The sequence below is a fragment of the Xyrauchen texanus genome, chromosome 25 (assembly GCF_025860055.1).
Source record: "Xyrauchen texanus isolate HMW12.3.18 chromosome 25, RBS_HiC_50CHRs, whole genome shotgun sequence".
Classification (NCBI taxonomy): domain Eukaryota; kingdom Metazoa; phylum Chordata; class Actinopteri; order Cypriniformes; family Catostomidae; genus Xyrauchen; species Xyrauchen texanus.
Genome location: NC_068300.1, coordinates 15,444,893 through 15,461,777, shown reverse-complemented (window position 1 = coordinate 15,461,777; position 16,885 = coordinate 15,444,893). Strand labels below are relative to the sequence as shown.

Genomic DNA, 16,885 nt, shown 5'->3' with positions numbered 1-16,885 from the left:
CAAAGTCACTGCAGGAAAAATTTCTTGTTACATACATAACCTCGGTTTCCTGAGACGAAGGGAATGAGACATTGTGTTTATTAACGTATATTGGGAGTGCCTTCTTACATGACCTAGTTGAATCCTCTCTACAATAATGGCAATATTTTAATGTTGGCTATGGTTTTTGAGACCCGCCCGATTTGGCGTGAAGCTGTCTACTATAAAAGCAGGTGCAAAAACACCATTTGCTCAGAATTTCTGACTGAGAACAAGGAGCGCATCGCTCGTACCTCAAAAACTCTGAGTCTTGTAGTGCGGATAGCATTCACGTTGTCTTTTTCACTTCTTCTCAGGGAACCGAGGTTGTCTATTTTCCCTTACAACTCAGTTCCCTTGACATTGCTATGGGGAACAGAATCCTATCACGCCACACTACACGACATAACCTCCCAGAAAGGAAACATGATGCTACAGTCTTGTGGGATGGTGACCAACATGAGTATACCGCAAGTGAGTGACCCTCATGTTGGGCTAGGAGGGGAGCACTAAGAATGAATATATGAACAATATGAACTATAGTCATATAGTATGAATTAACTCCTTCATGAACCCAGTCGGGAAGGGGGTTTATTTCTAATGTAAGTGCTTGTGACTTACGTTAAATTATAACAGCCTAATGCAGGCAGTTGTGTAAATGATGGGGAGCTCATTCTTAAAGGGAGGAGCATAAGTATAAATATATATATATATATATATATTTGGCCAATGAATATCAAGCGCTCTAAACAGAGAAGACTTGTGAAGAGAGAGACGTTATGTCTAGGTTGTAAATGGCGAATGTGTTTTGAGAGGATCATCCTGCTGCAAAGCATATGTCTTGTAAGGACACACCATTCGACCATGACATTGATGAGGCCATGCCTCTAGTTGAGTGTGCTTTAACACTATTTGGGCGAGTCTTACCCTGCAACTCCTAAGACAGAGCAAATGCATTGACAATCAAGTGAGAAAGACTTTGCTTGGAGACGGGCATTCCTTTTGTGCATCCTCCATAGCATATAAAGAACTGATCAGAAAAGTACGCTCAACGTATGCATGTAGTGCCTGGACAGGGATTAACAAATGCAATGATTGTTCCTCATCTGAATTAAATGGAGGAGGGAAGAAGGCCTGAAGGTGAACCACCTGCGCTTTGAAGGGCGTGGTTAGGATCTTAGGTACATAGCCTTTCCTCGGTTTGACAGGGGCCCTTGAAAGACCAGGGCCAAACTCCAGACATGAATTGCAGACTGATTTTACTGAGGCCAGAGCCAGCAGTAGGCTGTCTTAAGGAGAGCATGTGCAAATAAACATAGTACAAAGGCTTGAAGGGGGGGCCCTGCGAGAGCTTTTAGGTCTTAAGTTAAGTTGGGGCTGTAGCCGGCCGAGGCAGGTTTAATCATCTTGCTCCCTTAAGGAACTTTATGATTAAATCATGCTTGCCTATAGAGGTGCCGGTTTCATGTGCGTGATACGTGCAAATATTTGCCACATATACCTTGAGCGTTGATGGGGTGAGTCCTGCATCTAATCGCTCTTGAGGAAATATTAGAATTTCATATATGTGGCAGTTTACGTGGTCTTTCTCATGTAAAAACAACAATCAGTGAACACCTTCCATTTTTGCGCATAAAGGCTTCTCGTGGGCGGTGCTCTGGCCTGTAAAATGGTGTTCATGACTGAACGTGTCCGTTTTGGCAAGTCTAGGGTGTCTCATTTAGGGGCCACACGTGCAGGTTCCACAGCTGGGACTGTGGATGCCAGATTCTGCCTTGCACTTGAGAGAGGAGATCCCTCCTAAGTGGTATTTACCATGGCGAGCTGTACAGCATCTCCATCATTTCCGGAATCCATGGCTGGTTGGGCCATTTCGGTGCAACTAATAGAACATTTTCCTTGTCCTCTTGGACTTTGCATATGACAGAGTGAATCAGGCATACCGGGGGAAACACATATTTGCGTTTCGCTGGCCATTTGTGTGCCATTGCGTCCGCTCCCAGCACGGCTTGGGACTTTGAGTACCAGAGGGGACCTTTGGGCATTCTCCACTGAAACAAATATATAGATTTCTGCTTTGCCGAATATTTCCCAAATCCTCAATACCAACATGTCCGAAGAGCAGGACTTTGAATTGATATACTGTTCCCTCGAATGCAAATCTCAAAAAAATCCTGTGATGTCGTACTATATGGATACGAAAGTACGCATCCTTCAGATCTATCAACTCAAACCAATTGTGTGGGCGTACATGCGATAAGATCCCTTTTTGAGTAATAATTTTGAATGGGTGCTTCGTGAGTGTGAGATTTAAATGTCTCAGATCCAGGTCTTTCTTTGGAACAAGAATATAATGGCTGTAAAAACCCTTTTTGTGCTAGACAATTTGGCACAATCTCTATCACGCTTTTCACGATGAGATTGTGTATTTCGACTCGTAACACTGGTGCGTCTTCAGGTGAAACCATGGAAGACTGGACGCAGTTCAGCATTCTGAAATACCTTTTAGGGCTCGCCAAGTGTCCACGTAATGGGACAGAGGGCAATATAGGGAAGCGGCTGTGCATAATGTGCGTGCTTTAAAGAGGAAAAGGGGCTCTTTATTGAGAATATGTAAGTGTCTCATAAATTTGTAACGAATGCTGTATTATTTTTTGCACTTATTGCATTTTTTATTGCATTTATTTGAGTGCAAGACACAGAAACATAATTTTGACAATATTCAATAGGCTATTCCTTTACCAGCAACCAGTAGTGGGGAGATGGGAAATAGTGTTTTGTGTCTCAGAGCCTTTTTTGTTTGCTTTTTGTTGCAGACCCGGAGGGAATCGTGGGGTCTGCTTTCTGCTTCAAAGGTTTGTGCCTATCAATATGCTACTTTTCTCAGCGCTGGCCAGGATGGGCAAATCACAGTCATGTATTATTACTGGAAGTTTACTTGAGTTTAAAAATGCTTTTATAGATGCTGCTGTTCAACCAGATGGCACAATTTTTCTCATGTTTAGCCTATGGAGCAATTATATGCTTTTTTCCCATTTTCTGTTTGCTGTAGAGATGCAAGCAAATTGAATAAATAATACAGCTAAAATTGTGTGGGTGTGTTGGTATGGGTGTCACTGTGTGTTTTGTTAGTGTATATTGACACATTAGTGTGCGTGTGTGTGTGTGTGTGCGTGTGCGCGTGCGTGTGTGTGTTTGTGTGTAAAAGACAACAGTAGCATTATGTAAACAAACTGGCATTTAAAGGGTTAAAATCCTGAAAATGAATGAATTTTCATTCCATGACTGCCGTCTATTATTTTGCCGTCTATAACTGATTTTGGTTAAAAAAAAATTACTCATTGAAAGTGGAAAATACTATTAATATTTAATATTATTATGGCAGTTTTTGAAGCTGACATTTTTGTCCTCTAAGGACCTCTGAATAACTGACCACTGATAAACCCAAAATGAGTTTCCTCAAGCGTGTCCTCACTCCAGTCCAGTAGGAGACGGAAAAGCGCCATTAAACACAAGAAGAAGAAAGAACAATTTGTCAGTAAGTGTTTGAATGTATTTAACTTAATTTTTGAGTTTGTATTGTTCTGTGCATGTACAGATACGTTTTAATGATCGTAATAGAATCGTATTATCGTCATTTTTGGCGGGTTTGTGACGGACGCTTTAAAATATTCAGTTTCAGGAGACAAAAACAAAAAACTTCGGAGCCCCTTCAGGGGGAATTTGGTTTCTGAAACAGTTTTACTTTCCCTCGCAATTAATTTACCATGGTTTTACTACAGTGACCATATTTCAACCATGATATTCGTAGTGAAACTATAGTACGACAGGAAATCTAATACTGTGTTAAAAATAAGCAATATTTTGTGATTATTATGGTTTTACTGTAATAACTGTAGTTTAACTAGGATTACTGTTGTAGATGAACCATTGTATTTGTAATAAAACCATAGTAATCACAAGATTACCCATAAATATCTGTATTAAAACCATGGTTTTGGTACCCCCGACCCTCAAACTAAAACAAACATGGACCACCTCTGTCATGTTTACTGAAATACTACTATAGTAAAACCATGTTTCAGAGAGACCAAAAAACATTACACTGTCATGGTAACTACTATAGTAAAGCCATGGTTTTTCAATTGTATATTTTTTTGGCTTCAGTGTATTTACTATACATTTGTCATGGTTATTTTTACTTCAAATACCTTGGTTAAACTACTACTGTAATCATATAGTTAAACTATGGCATTTGTGGTAAAACCATAATAACACAAAATTAACCACAGTTTTCATTTCCCTTTATTATTACTATGGTGCCACTTTGAATATCATTGTTAAAATATGGGTCCTGTATTAAAACCATGTTAAATTTATTGCAAGGGAACGCAAAATTTGAACAATGTCAGGCCAGAGAGAGGGTGGAAAAATCATGTTTTAATAAAAAAAAACATTACTAACTTCATTAGTGGACCTGAGGTGAAGATGAAACTATATACAAAAAAAAATAGCATTTCACGAATCCTTTAACATAATTTAAAAATGTATTTTAAAATTATGCCATTTTGAAACAGAGTTCCAATATATTAAAATAAAGAGTTTGTCAGTAATCTATTTTCCATCCACTTTTCGCACTGTTTTGTTATCGACAAAGTGAAAATGTGTTAAAAATAAATAAATTAGCAAAATTTGCAGTCTTCTGTATTTTTAGCTAATTCCATGACTGCCGTCTATTATTTTGAATGGTGTGCAAAAGCATCTTTAAAAAAAAAAAAAGCCCCATTAAACACAAGAAGACAAAAGAAGAACTAATTTTGGTATGTGTTCAATGTGTTTAACTTTAACTTTTGATGTGTATTTTTCTGTGCATGTTTATTTTTAATGATCGTAAAATAATCTTATGTAGCGGTTTTGTGACGGATGCTTTAATATATTCATTTTCAGGAGAAACAAGCAGAAATGTGAGAATGTCATGTTTAATTTCTGATAAATGAGCTTGTTAAATTCATTGGCTGATTGTAAATTAATTCAATTAAGGTGAGTATATGTTAAAGCCTGTTATAATATTCCTGCTATCAGGAAAATTAAACCAAACTCCAAGCACACATTTATATTTATAGGCTGCTACCATATCTGAAACAAAGTTATTTTTCAGAGCTGTATATAATCCTATAATAATCCTTTTGAGTTTGATGAATATCAGTCCATTATAATGGTGATGTTTTTGTGTTCAGATGTACCTCATGAGAGAGCAGGTGGATGTGATCTGTGGTAAATCAGTAGGAACTGATCTGTCCATACTGGATATTGATGATTTCATCACAAAAATCTCTCCGCTGAAGAAACAGTTGATGTCACTTAAGACAGCTGATGGAGAGAGACGACAGGTTACAGGTTAACATTCATTTAATCCTTAAAGTTGAGATTGTAAACTTTCAAATGATGTGATATGATGAATGGTACAGATGTGATTGTGTTGTGTTTGTCAGGAGCTGGAAAAGGTTTCCTGTCACTCTTCAGTGTGTGTGACTGATGGGAACTTCACAGAATGTCAGAATTCAGTGTGAAGTGGCAGAGATCTGGACATACTCTCTGAACAGAGATCCAGAGACACACAGGTCTCATAGCTCACTTTACTCTGTTCTACTGATGGTATTCAGGGTGATCAAACCTCTATAGAGTCTCTGACATCTGTCTGTAATGCTGGAGAACAGCAGGTGCTGCAAACACCGGTGAAGATTGAAGTGAAGCTGCTGGATTGCAGGAACCTGATGAAGATGAGAGGAGAAATCAAAGTAGAGGAACAACAGAAAAATGAAGAAGGTGATGATGATCAAACCTCCTCAGAGTCTCTGGCTACTGTCTGTAACAGTGGAGAACAGCAGGTGCTGCAAACACCAGTGAAGATTGAAGTGAAGCTGCTGGATTGCAGGAACCTGATGAAGATGAGAGGAGAAATCAAAGTAGAGGAACAACAGAAAAATGAAGAAGGTGATGATGATCAAACCTCCTCAGAGTCTCTGGCTACTGTCTGTAACAGTGGAGAACAGCAGGTGCTGCAAACACCAGTGAAGATTGAAGTGAAGCTGCTGGATTGCAGGAACCTGATGAAGATGAGAGGAGAAATTAAAGTAGAGGAAGAACAGAATAATGAAGATGATGATCAAACCTCAACAGAGTCTCTGGCTTCTGTTAGTAATGCTGGAGAACAGCAGGTGCTGCAGACACCAGTGAAGATGTGTTCAGTGAAGCTGCTGGACTGCAGGAAACTGATGAAGATGAGAGGAGAATTCAAAGTAGAGGAACAACAGAATAATGAAGAAGGTGATGATGATCAAACCTCCTCAGAGTCTCTGGCTTCTGTCAGTAATGCTGGAGAACAGCAGATGCTGCAGACAACAGTGAAGATTGAAGTGAAGCAGGAGGAGATAAAAGAAGAAAACACAGCAGAAGAACAACAGGGAGATGAAAATGATTATATTTCTTCAGGTATGTTTCTTCCTTTAATGATTTACATTTTCATGTCAATCGACTGTCATTTTACAAGTCGTTTTATCACTCAAAACAGTTCCGTGGGATATTTATTTTTAAGCGCTCAGTTGTCTTTTTAAAAGGTGCTTGTACTACCGTGTTTTTTGTACTGCTGTTTACCAGCGGGCTGTGAACTTTTGGATCTACAGTGTAAGCAGCGGGGAAGAAAAAAAAGAAAAAGTGATGTGCACTTGCCATCCAAATTAAGAAAAAGAACACTGCAAATAATAAATAAAGCACACTTTATTATTCTATTCCGTTGTCCTGTGTGGGATGGATTCCTAGACCAGTGGTTCTCAACTGTTTTTGCTTCGAGACCCAGATTTTAGAATGGACATCAAGTGGTGACCCACCATAGTAAAGAACATGAAACACTAAACTACATTTACTGAGATTATAACATATATGTACCCTGATGAGCCAAAACATTATGACCAGTCACAGGTGAATCAAATGACATTGATAATCTCCTAACAAGACCACATGCCAAGGTTTCATGCCAAGAATCAGTTCTCATTGTCAACGTGTTAAATGTAGGAGAAATAGGGAGAAGTAAAGACCTGAGTTACTTTGACAAGGGCCAAATTGTTATGGCTAGACTAGTGGGTCAGAGCATCTCTGAAACGGCAAGGCTTGTGGGGTGCTCCCGGTCAGCAGTATTAAGTACCTACCGACAGTGGTCTGAGGAGGGACAAACCACAAACCGGCGACAGGGTGTTGGGCGCATAAGGCTCATCGATGCGTGAGAGTAACAAAGGCTATCCCATCTGGTCTGAACTGACAGAAGGTCTACTGTGGCAAAAGTCACAGAATATTTTAAAGATGGTTACAGGAGGAATGTGTCACAACACACAGTGCATCACACACTGCTGCGTATGGGGCAGCTTAGCCACAGACCGGTCAGAGTGCCCATGATGACCCCTGTCCACCATCGAAAGCACGTACAATGGGCACGCAAGCATAGGAACTGGACCTTGGAGCAGTGGAAGAAGCACTGAATGAGATGAATACAATAAAAATTTGCTTCGGCGGTGGCCCAACTTTCACAGAATTTTCAAAGCAGGAAAACCCTGAAAACGTCCTGTGCCAAAGTGGCTAGTAAGAGTGAAAGAAATACCCACTACTGCTGATTTCTATGGTGGGTGTGTGCTAATTTCAAACCCTGATGATTATAATCATTAAATCCAGTTATCAGGCAGAATAAACAGTATAAATATTTAGCGCTTGCACAGCAAACATCACAAATTAATACCGGATGTTTTTTTGTGTTCCGACATTGAATTAAGGTACAATTTGATTACTTTTTAACGTTTCTCCCTCTTGAACTGATTTTTTTTCTATTTACTGTGTTTATTGTAGAGATGATGGAAGTGAAAGACAAATGTCAAGAGCTGAATGAAGTGGAGGACAAACTTCAGTGTCAGAAACATCATGATTTCACTACTGGAGACTACTCAAAGACTAAGAAGAATTTATCACCAGAAAAGCATAAAAGAAGAGCAGCCAAAAATACTTTCACATGCTCACAGTGTGGAAAGATTTTCACAAATAAAAGCCGGCTTAATAAACACAGGAAAGTTCATATTGGAGAGAAACCTTACACGTGCCATCAGTGTGGGAAATGTTTCGCATATACGGTTTGTCTCAAAGGTCATCTCCGCTGTCACTCTGGAGAGAGACCATTTGAATGTGAACAGTGTGGTAAAACATTTGTTTTGAATTCAAGCCTAAGAAAACATATGAAAACTCACACAGATGAGAAGCCTTACAAGTGTTCTTTTTGTGGAAACTGTTTTGCACACCTGTCCTATTTGAAAACGCACCAGAAAATACATACCGGTGTGGGGGTTCATATGTGCTTTGAATGTGGTAAGACCTTTATTACAGCTGGCAGTGTGAAACAGCACCAAAGAATTCATGCTGGACAAAAACCTTACAAGTGCTCACACTGTGGAAAGAGTTTCACTCACTTACAACACCTGGAAACACACGAGAGAATTCATACTGGACAAAAACCTTACAAGTGTTCACACTGTGAAAAGAGTTTCACACAGTCACAACACCTGAAAACACATGAGAGAATTCATACTGGAGAAAAACCTTACAAGTGCTCACACTGTGAAAAGAGTTTCACTCACTCACATAACCTGGAAACTCACGAGAGAATCCATACTGGAGAAAAACCTTACAAGTGCTCACACTGTGAAAAGAGTTTCACTCACTCACATAACCTGAAAACACACGAGAGAATTCATACTGGAGAAAAACCTTACAAGTGCTCACACTGTGAAAAGCGTTTCACTCAGTCACATCACCTGAAAATACATGAGAGAATCCATACTGGAGAAAAACCTTACAAGTGCTCGCACTGTAAGAAGAGTTTCACTCATTCACAGAACCTGAGAAAACACGAGAGAATTCATGCTGGAGAAAAACCTTACAAGTGCTCACACTGTGAAAAGAGTTTCACTCAGTCACATCACCTAAAAACACATGAGAGAATTCATACTGGAGAAAAACATTAAAGCGCTCACACTGTGAAAAGAGTTTCACTCAGTCCTAAGACCTGGAAATACAATGGAGAAAAACCTTACAAGTGCTCACACTGTGAAAAGAGTTTCACTCACTCACAAAACCTGAAAAAGCATGAGAAAATCCATACTGGAGAGAAATCATACCACTGCTCTTCATGTTGGAAAAGTTTCAGGGCAGCACGTAATCTACATAGACATGTAAAAAGAATTGCCCAAGTAGCAAATATCATCTTCAGGTCCAACAAGATTAAGTAAATGGTTGGAAAGATGAACCCAAAGATGGAATTTTTCTAGTGATATTTTGTTTGTAAACGAATCAGTCTTTTTAAACCAATCTTTTAAGTGAACTAATCATTCTTGTTTACCTCAAAACACTGACTTGGACTTCATGGTCATTGACTTCACTCCCTTTTGAAGCCAATGAGCTCTAGTTTGATGCACGAGAATGGTTTGGTGATTTTTCATACCTGTAAAGACTGACTATATTGCAAGCAAATAGGATTCGAGTGCGGGAGCAATTATTGGTTTCATCAGCTGAACGAATACACCACTGAATCAGTTGTGTCGGTTGTTTGAGTCTGATTGAAATACAGTATGTATTCTTTGTATTGAACCAAGTCAGTGTGTGACATTTTGATCTTCTATTGGTCACACATCCTCTCATCATGCTGATTCTCAGCTCAGAGTTTACCAAACATAAACTTTCGATACGTAGCGTAGTATGAAATTTCTTCGATGAGGTGTGCCATTATTGATTGAGTACATGTAAAATCAGTGTTCAAAATGATAAATTTGCCTTACCCAGATTTGTTTCGGGATACTTAAGTGTAACCCCTGTTCCCTGAAAAAGCAGAACGAGATGCTGCGCTGATTTAGCGCTTTGGGAACATATTTAGGAGTGACCAGCTGTGAATATGTGTGCAACACGTCAATTAAATTTACTACAATTTATAGCCTATTGTCTGCTTGGTGGGGCCGCTCCCTTGTTACGGCCCCCATGACAAACGTATAGTTGCCCTGACTTACGCCACTGGCTAGTGCGGTGGACATAAGCCTGAAGGGCAAGGACTGGACACAGCCGTGAAGTCTTTCCTGATCCGGCATTGTAAACGGCGGAGAACAGAAGGCTTCAAGAGTGACCGAATGTACGGCCGAGAAAGGAAGCTTAGGCAGGTAGTCAGGATGAGGGTGCAATATTGCTTTAGCAATTCCTGGGGCAAAATCTAAGCAGGATGGCAAGACAGACAGAGCCTGCAAATCCCCAATTCTTTTTAGAGAAGTAATCGCCATAAGAAAAACCATCTTGAGAGTCAGAAGTTTATCAGACGCTAACTCTAGAGGTTCAAAGGGGGTCTCAACTAGACCTTCAAGGACTATTGCTAAGTCCCATGAAGAGATCCTGGTCCTAGCAGGAGGTCTTAATCGCATGGCTCCTCGAATGTAGCGAGCGTGCAGAAGATTTTTCCCCAATGGCATCCCGTCAGTCAAGGCACGGCAAGCTGTCAGAGCGGCCACATAAACCCTGAGAGTGGCGGGGCATGTGCCTGCTGATAATTTTTCCTGCAGAAAGTCCAGAACTGAAGCAATCTGTCAGTTAACTGGATCTGCGTTATGTGCACTGCACCATTTTTCAAAGACACCCCATTTATTGGCATAACTTCAAGTAGAGGAAGCCCTAGCATTTAGAATGGTCTCGATAACTTCAGGTGAAAGCCCAGTGTCCCTCAGTTGGTACCCTTGAGGTGCCAAACATGAAGGTTCCACAACTCGGCTGGGGATTAAATATTGTCCCCTGCGCCTGAGACAGAAGATCCCTCCTGTCCGTAATCGCCCAAGGCGAACCGTGGAGGAGAGACATTATCTCCGAGAACCATACCCTGTTCGGCCAACGCGGCGCATTAGTAAGAGGCAGGACCCTTGCTGGCGAACTCTGGCCAAGACTTCCGGGAGCAGAGAAACCGGAGGAAACACATACAGGCGCATTCTGGCCCATGTATTTCCCATCGTGTCCAGACCCAGGGGGGCTGGGCGACTCAGAGAGAAGTAGAGGGGACATTGCGCTGTTTGTTGGGAGGCGAAGAGGTCCACTTCTGCTCTGTAAAATCTCAACCAGATTTGTTCCACTACCTCGGGGTGGAGTTTCCACTCCCCCGCCGGTATTTTCTGTCTGGACAGTAAATCTGCTCCCACATTCAGGCATACAGGGATATAAACTGCTCTGATTGACAGGAGCTTGCCCTGGGCCCAAAGGAGAATCTGCCGTGCCAGTCTGTTCAGCTGGTGTGACCGTAGACCTCCTTGATGGTTTATTTAAGAGACTACCGCTGTGTTGTCCACCCGCACCAAGACATGGCAGCCTCTCAGATACTGGAGGAAGTACTTCAGGGCCAGAAATACAGCCATCAACTCAAGACAGTTGATGTGCCAATCGAGCTGACGACCCTCCCATTCCCCTTGAGCTGGACGATCACTTAAGACCGCTCCCCAGCCCGTCAGGGAGGCGTCTGTCATTAGTAGCTTGCTACTGAAAGACGCACCTAACAAGGGACCCAAAGTGAGGAACTGGGGTCTGAACCACATAGAAAGGGTACGTAGCGTGCCGCGCGTAAACCTTATCCGCCTTAGGGGACTGGCCCTTGGATGAAATCCCCTGACTTTGAGCCACAACTGAAACGGTCTCATGTGCAAAAGGCCCAAAGGGATCACAGAGGATGCAGATACCATGAGACCTATTATTCGTTGATACTGACGAACAGTGCAACCTTGTCCTAGCCTGACTTTGCTCAGGGTGTTTTGAATGGACTCGATTCAAGCGGGAGTAGTGTTGTCAAAAGTACCGACTTCGGTACCAAGTCGGTAATGAAATGTAAAAAATTTGATGCTTTGAGCGCTGTTGATCGGAATCGTAAACACCTCTGATTGGCCATTGTGTTCACGCGCTCATCAGATATGTCTGTGATTGGCTACAATGATCAACGCACGGGAGTGTTTGAGAGTACACGGAAGTGTTTGCAAGTTTTTTTTTAAACGGGAGTGGGAGCTTTTGAAAGCACAAGCAGCCGTCTATCAGCGGACCGGTCCTGCTTTCAAACGCTCCCGTGTATATCTGTGCAAGCGCTCGGTGAAGAGCGTCATTGATGTATATTTACAACATGTTTTTGAAGCGCTGATCATTTTAGCCAATCTCTGAGTAATTTTTTCTATAAATTCTAGTCAATTTCATTGATGTGTTGCACACATATTCACAGCTGGTCACTCCTAAAGACGTTCCCAAAGCGCTAAATCAGCGCAGCATCAAAGTGTAGCTTTTGATAGGGAACACTACAGTAAGCCTACAAAAAGTTTTATTTTATGGGGTGGCTGTGGCTCAGGTGATAGTGCAGGTTGTTCACTAATCGCTGGGTTGGTGGTTCGATTCCCAGCCCACACGACACCACATGCCGAAGTGTCCTTGGTCAAGAAACTGAACCCCAAGTTGCTCCCAATGGCAGGCTAGTGCCTTGCATGGCAGCTCTGCCGTCATTGGTGTGTGAGTGTGTGTGCGAATGGGTGAATGAGACGCAGTGTAAAGCGCTTTGAATACCGTTAAAGTTAAAAAGGTGCTATATAAGTGCAGTTTTGCTGTCGGGTCGGATTTGGAATGAAATCGTTGGCTTATGTCAGTCATCCTTGCGTCTTAACGTCATATCCGTCAACCCAGAAAGGAAGTACAGGTTGTCACGTGTTCTGGCGGGGAAAGTGATGCTGTTCAGTCACAGTTAAGGACAGGATCCCAGGTGGGGTGTTAATCTGTTAACTGTTTTGCATAGTTTATTACTTGCTAAAATGCTTGGATGTATTTTCTGGTAGGGCGTTTGAAGTTTATATTGCTTTTCATGCTTTTATAAATTGAACATTACTCATGTGTTTACTGCTTCTGATGTATCTACATTTACCAGGGAAAATTCCTGTAACCTGTTTACTGACATTCATGGCTCCTGATAATTTTATAATATTGGTGTTGTTTTGAGGTTACTTACGTATGTGTGTGCCACTGTTTTCTCATTTAATTTACCCCAGTCACATAAATGCTCAAGTTAACAATTTCCTTTGTCCTTTTAGCAGATAGTTTGTTAAAAAGCCACTAAAAGTTAAGTTTAAACATGGTTGTTCCCCATGAAATGTATAAAAATCTCAAGTTGTATATAATGTACCAATTTTATAGCATAGCAATGTACATATTCATTTGTTTAGTGTTACCATGAAACTATTATATTGCGCATTTCTGCATATTATTTTAATGTTTAATTAAGTATATTTCGTCCCCATCATTATTGAATCCTCATTTTATGTTAGTTTTTAGTTTTATTGTGTGCAGTGCATAGATGTACTATTGTAGTATTATGGTTCACTTGCATTATTGTCTGATGATGTTCAGTTGTATATAAAAATAATAAACGTTTCAACTAGAGTTGATTTCAAGGTAATCACAAATCATGAGATTCATCCATGCAGGAAAACATTTAACATGTAACACAGCCCGAAACACAACACACTTAAGTTGCTTGCAATTTCAACAACAGATGTCACTAGAGAGCACAGTTATGTGGTGCAGCTTTAAAAATAGGCAAAAATATTTTTTTTGTGTATATACACTCATCGAGCACTGTACACCTACTTATTCATGTGATTATCTAATCAGCCTTTTGTGTGGCAGCAGTGCAATTCATAACATTATGCAAATACTGGTCAGGACATGGGTGTCAAACTCAGTTCCTGGAGGGCCACAGTCCAGCAGATTTTAGCTTCAAACCTAATTAAACACACCTGAAGCAGCTAATGAAGGTCTTCAGGAGTGCTTGAAGATTACAAGGAGGCATTTTGGAGCAGGGCTGGAACTAAACTGCAAAGGCCCTCCAGGAACGGAGTTTGATACCCCTGGGTCAGGAGCTTCAGTTAATGTTCAAATCAACCATGAGAATGTTAAAAAAAATTATCTTAGTGACCGTGGCCTGATTGTTGGTGCCAGACGGGCTGGTTTCATTGTTTCAGTAACTGCTGATCTCTTGGAAGTTTCACACAAAACCAGATTTGCATGGTGCAAAAAACAAAAAACTTCCAGTGAGCGGCAGTTCTGTGGACAGAAATGCCTTTTTGATGAGAGAGGTCAACAGAGAATGGTCAGACTTGTTCGAGCTGACAGAGAGGCTACAGTAACTCAGATAACCACTCTACAAGTGTAGTGAGCAGAATAGCATCTCAGAATGCACAACACATCGAACGTTGAGGTAGATGGGCTACAACAGTAGAAGACCACATCGGCACTTTATTAGAACAATTGTATTTCTAATAAAGTGCTGAGCACATGTGTGTATATATACACCTTGATCCTTTTCGACTGCCTAGTTCGCCATGCCTAGAAACTGCCCTCCTTGAAATCTTTAAAAGTGCTTTACATAAAGAAAATATAAGATACATCAAAATAAAATTTTAAACCAATTAAGAACAAGAAATGAGAATAAAAATAGATTTTATTTATTTATTTATTTATTTTTTTTTTTTGAAAGTTAATAAAAAAATGCAGTGCAATCAGTAAATCCAGCACAGTTCTCAGTAAATTCAGAGCTAAACAGATTTTAGCTTAGATGTTTTCAGTCTGGATTTGTATGAGATCTAAATCCCATAAAAAAAATATTGCGGTCACAGATCCAAAATTAATAAGCGTGAATCAAAAAATATTAAGCGCAAAAATAAAAAGTTTCATGTAAATCAGAGTGCATTTTGCATCCCTTTTGGTCCACTGGTTCTTGATCGACAGCTCCTCCTCTAGCCAATCATTCGAAGAGGGGAGGTGACGTCACTCAAGTGATTATTTGTGGTTGATAGATACGCTGCTTGTGTCTGTTTTGAGTATTTTCTGTCAGCTCTAGGAAACAATGTGTTGTCCAAGGCCATTATCATAGTCTGTTAACATGTATCGAGTCAAGGCTGGGTAAAATAATACTAGGCTGGGTTTGTGTGGATGTTTGATGCATGTTTTTACTAGCTGTACCAATGTATTCGCAAGTTCAGAACTCAACTTGATCCGATTACCATGTTGCTGAATGTGCCGTTATGTACTGATCCTATACGTTGGCATCGTTGGAACGGCTACATGTAGTTTATTTTTCCACGATACTGCAGCGAAATCAGAAACAAGTGACTAAGCATCCCCACGTCAATAAATAATGCAATAAAGTTGGCTTGAGGTTGGCCGTTCTTTATTCACAAATAATTGCAAATTTAGGGACTGTCTCTAAAGATACAGCAACATTGGAGCATACATGTCTAAAATATATACAAACATTTACATAACAGTGTATACAACTTCAGTAACATTTGAAGCAAATTACTTACAGGCATACAACCCACTCCAAAGTGTGCAAGCTGGTGTCAGCAATAATGCACATCTTTTAGATTTTTGATATAATAAAAAAAAAATTCATTTCTATATTCATCTGGATTTTAATAGGCCTTGGTGTCGGGATCTGGATTTTATTTCATGGAAAAGTGGATCAAGTTGGGTTCTGAACTCATTGGTAAAGCTAGTAAAAACATGCATCAAACATCCACACCAACCCAGTATTGTTTTCTTTTCTTTCTTTTTTTTTTTTTTTTAGATATGCAGCCAATATCCTACAAACAAGGAAGTATTAAATAATGTCTAAACTAAAGACTTGATACATGTGTTAACGGAATATAATAATGGTCTACTCCGACTACACATAGTTTCCTCCCACACTGTTATTATCAACCACAAATAATATAATATTGAGCAGCAGCCGTCTGAGTTGCACTGGCGTGATGTCAACTGCCCTTTTCGAATGATTGGCTAGAGGAGCTGTCGATGAAGAATCAGTGGACCAATAGGGATGCAATACTTTTGATCCCATAGATTTGAATATGGCTAATGTTTGAGCACATCTGACCTCTTCTGGAAGCTGGTTCAATCTGCGGGTGGCATAATAGCTATACACTGTGTCACCATGTTGATCCTGACTTGATCCTAATGATTTGAGAGGTGTTAGGTATATAGCAAAGTTGTAGTTGTGTTCAGTCGACAGCTGTTGTATTACATTGTCAGTGGTCTTGTTCACTACACAACGATAATAAACCAGATAGCTTGCTGTTAGATGGCGACTACCAAGTCTGATTACTTTCCATGATAGCAGGGCTGCCAGCTAATAATTCCTAAAATGCTGATTTAATTTCTGTGATTCAGTTAGATAGTTGTGTGTAGTACTTTGCCGAACTGCTTGCATTTTTAGTGACACGTACCTGATCTGATTGTCTAGATGTAGATCATAGGCTAAATATTGAAAATTACTCAAAAGGTTAACATCGATATCATGGATAGCCACTCAGATTCATATTGCTTATGATCACTTTAGCCTTGTTCTCACTAATATGTTTTCTCTCTGTTTTGGCCTTTTTGAAAACGCACCCAAAGTGGATACATTTGAAAACGCTGTTTTCGCGTCGTAGTGTGGACAGTGAAAACCGATATATCTGAAAATGATGATGTATTTGTTGTCATGTGACGCATTCATGTGATCTATCCAACCAAAAAAAATCAAGATGGCGGCCTGTGTTATAGCTGCGGTGTTGTACTTGATACTTTGATAGCGTTATCAAAGTATCTAAAGCGATATCTAAAGCGATTTAAAAAATAAATGTTACTTTGTACAACATCACTTTACGTTCCATCGAAGGCGAAGGGAAGTTTACTCGGAATTGGTGTCCGGCGACGGAACACGAGGACAATTGCGTTTCAGACCGTA

At 40.3% G+C, this 16,885-nt stretch overlaps 1 protein-coding gene across 1 annotated transcript; it reads left to right on the top strand.

The window, feature by feature from the left end:
- The first annotated feature begins 6,296 nt into the window (after nucleotides 1-6,296).
- Nucleotides 6,297-13,497, top strand: LOC127619296 (zinc finger protein 501-like). The gene is made up of 2 exons (XM_052092160.1): nucleotides 6,297-6,510; nucleotides 7,912-13,497. Exons 1-2 carry the CDS (start codon nucleotides 6,300-6,302, stop codon nucleotides 9,075-9,077), a joined length of 1,377 nt encoding a protein of 458 aa, XP_051948120.1. The 5' UTR covers nucleotides 6,297-6,299; the 3' UTR covers nucleotides 9,078-13,497.
- Nucleotides 13,498-16,885: the final 3,388 nt, after the last annotated feature.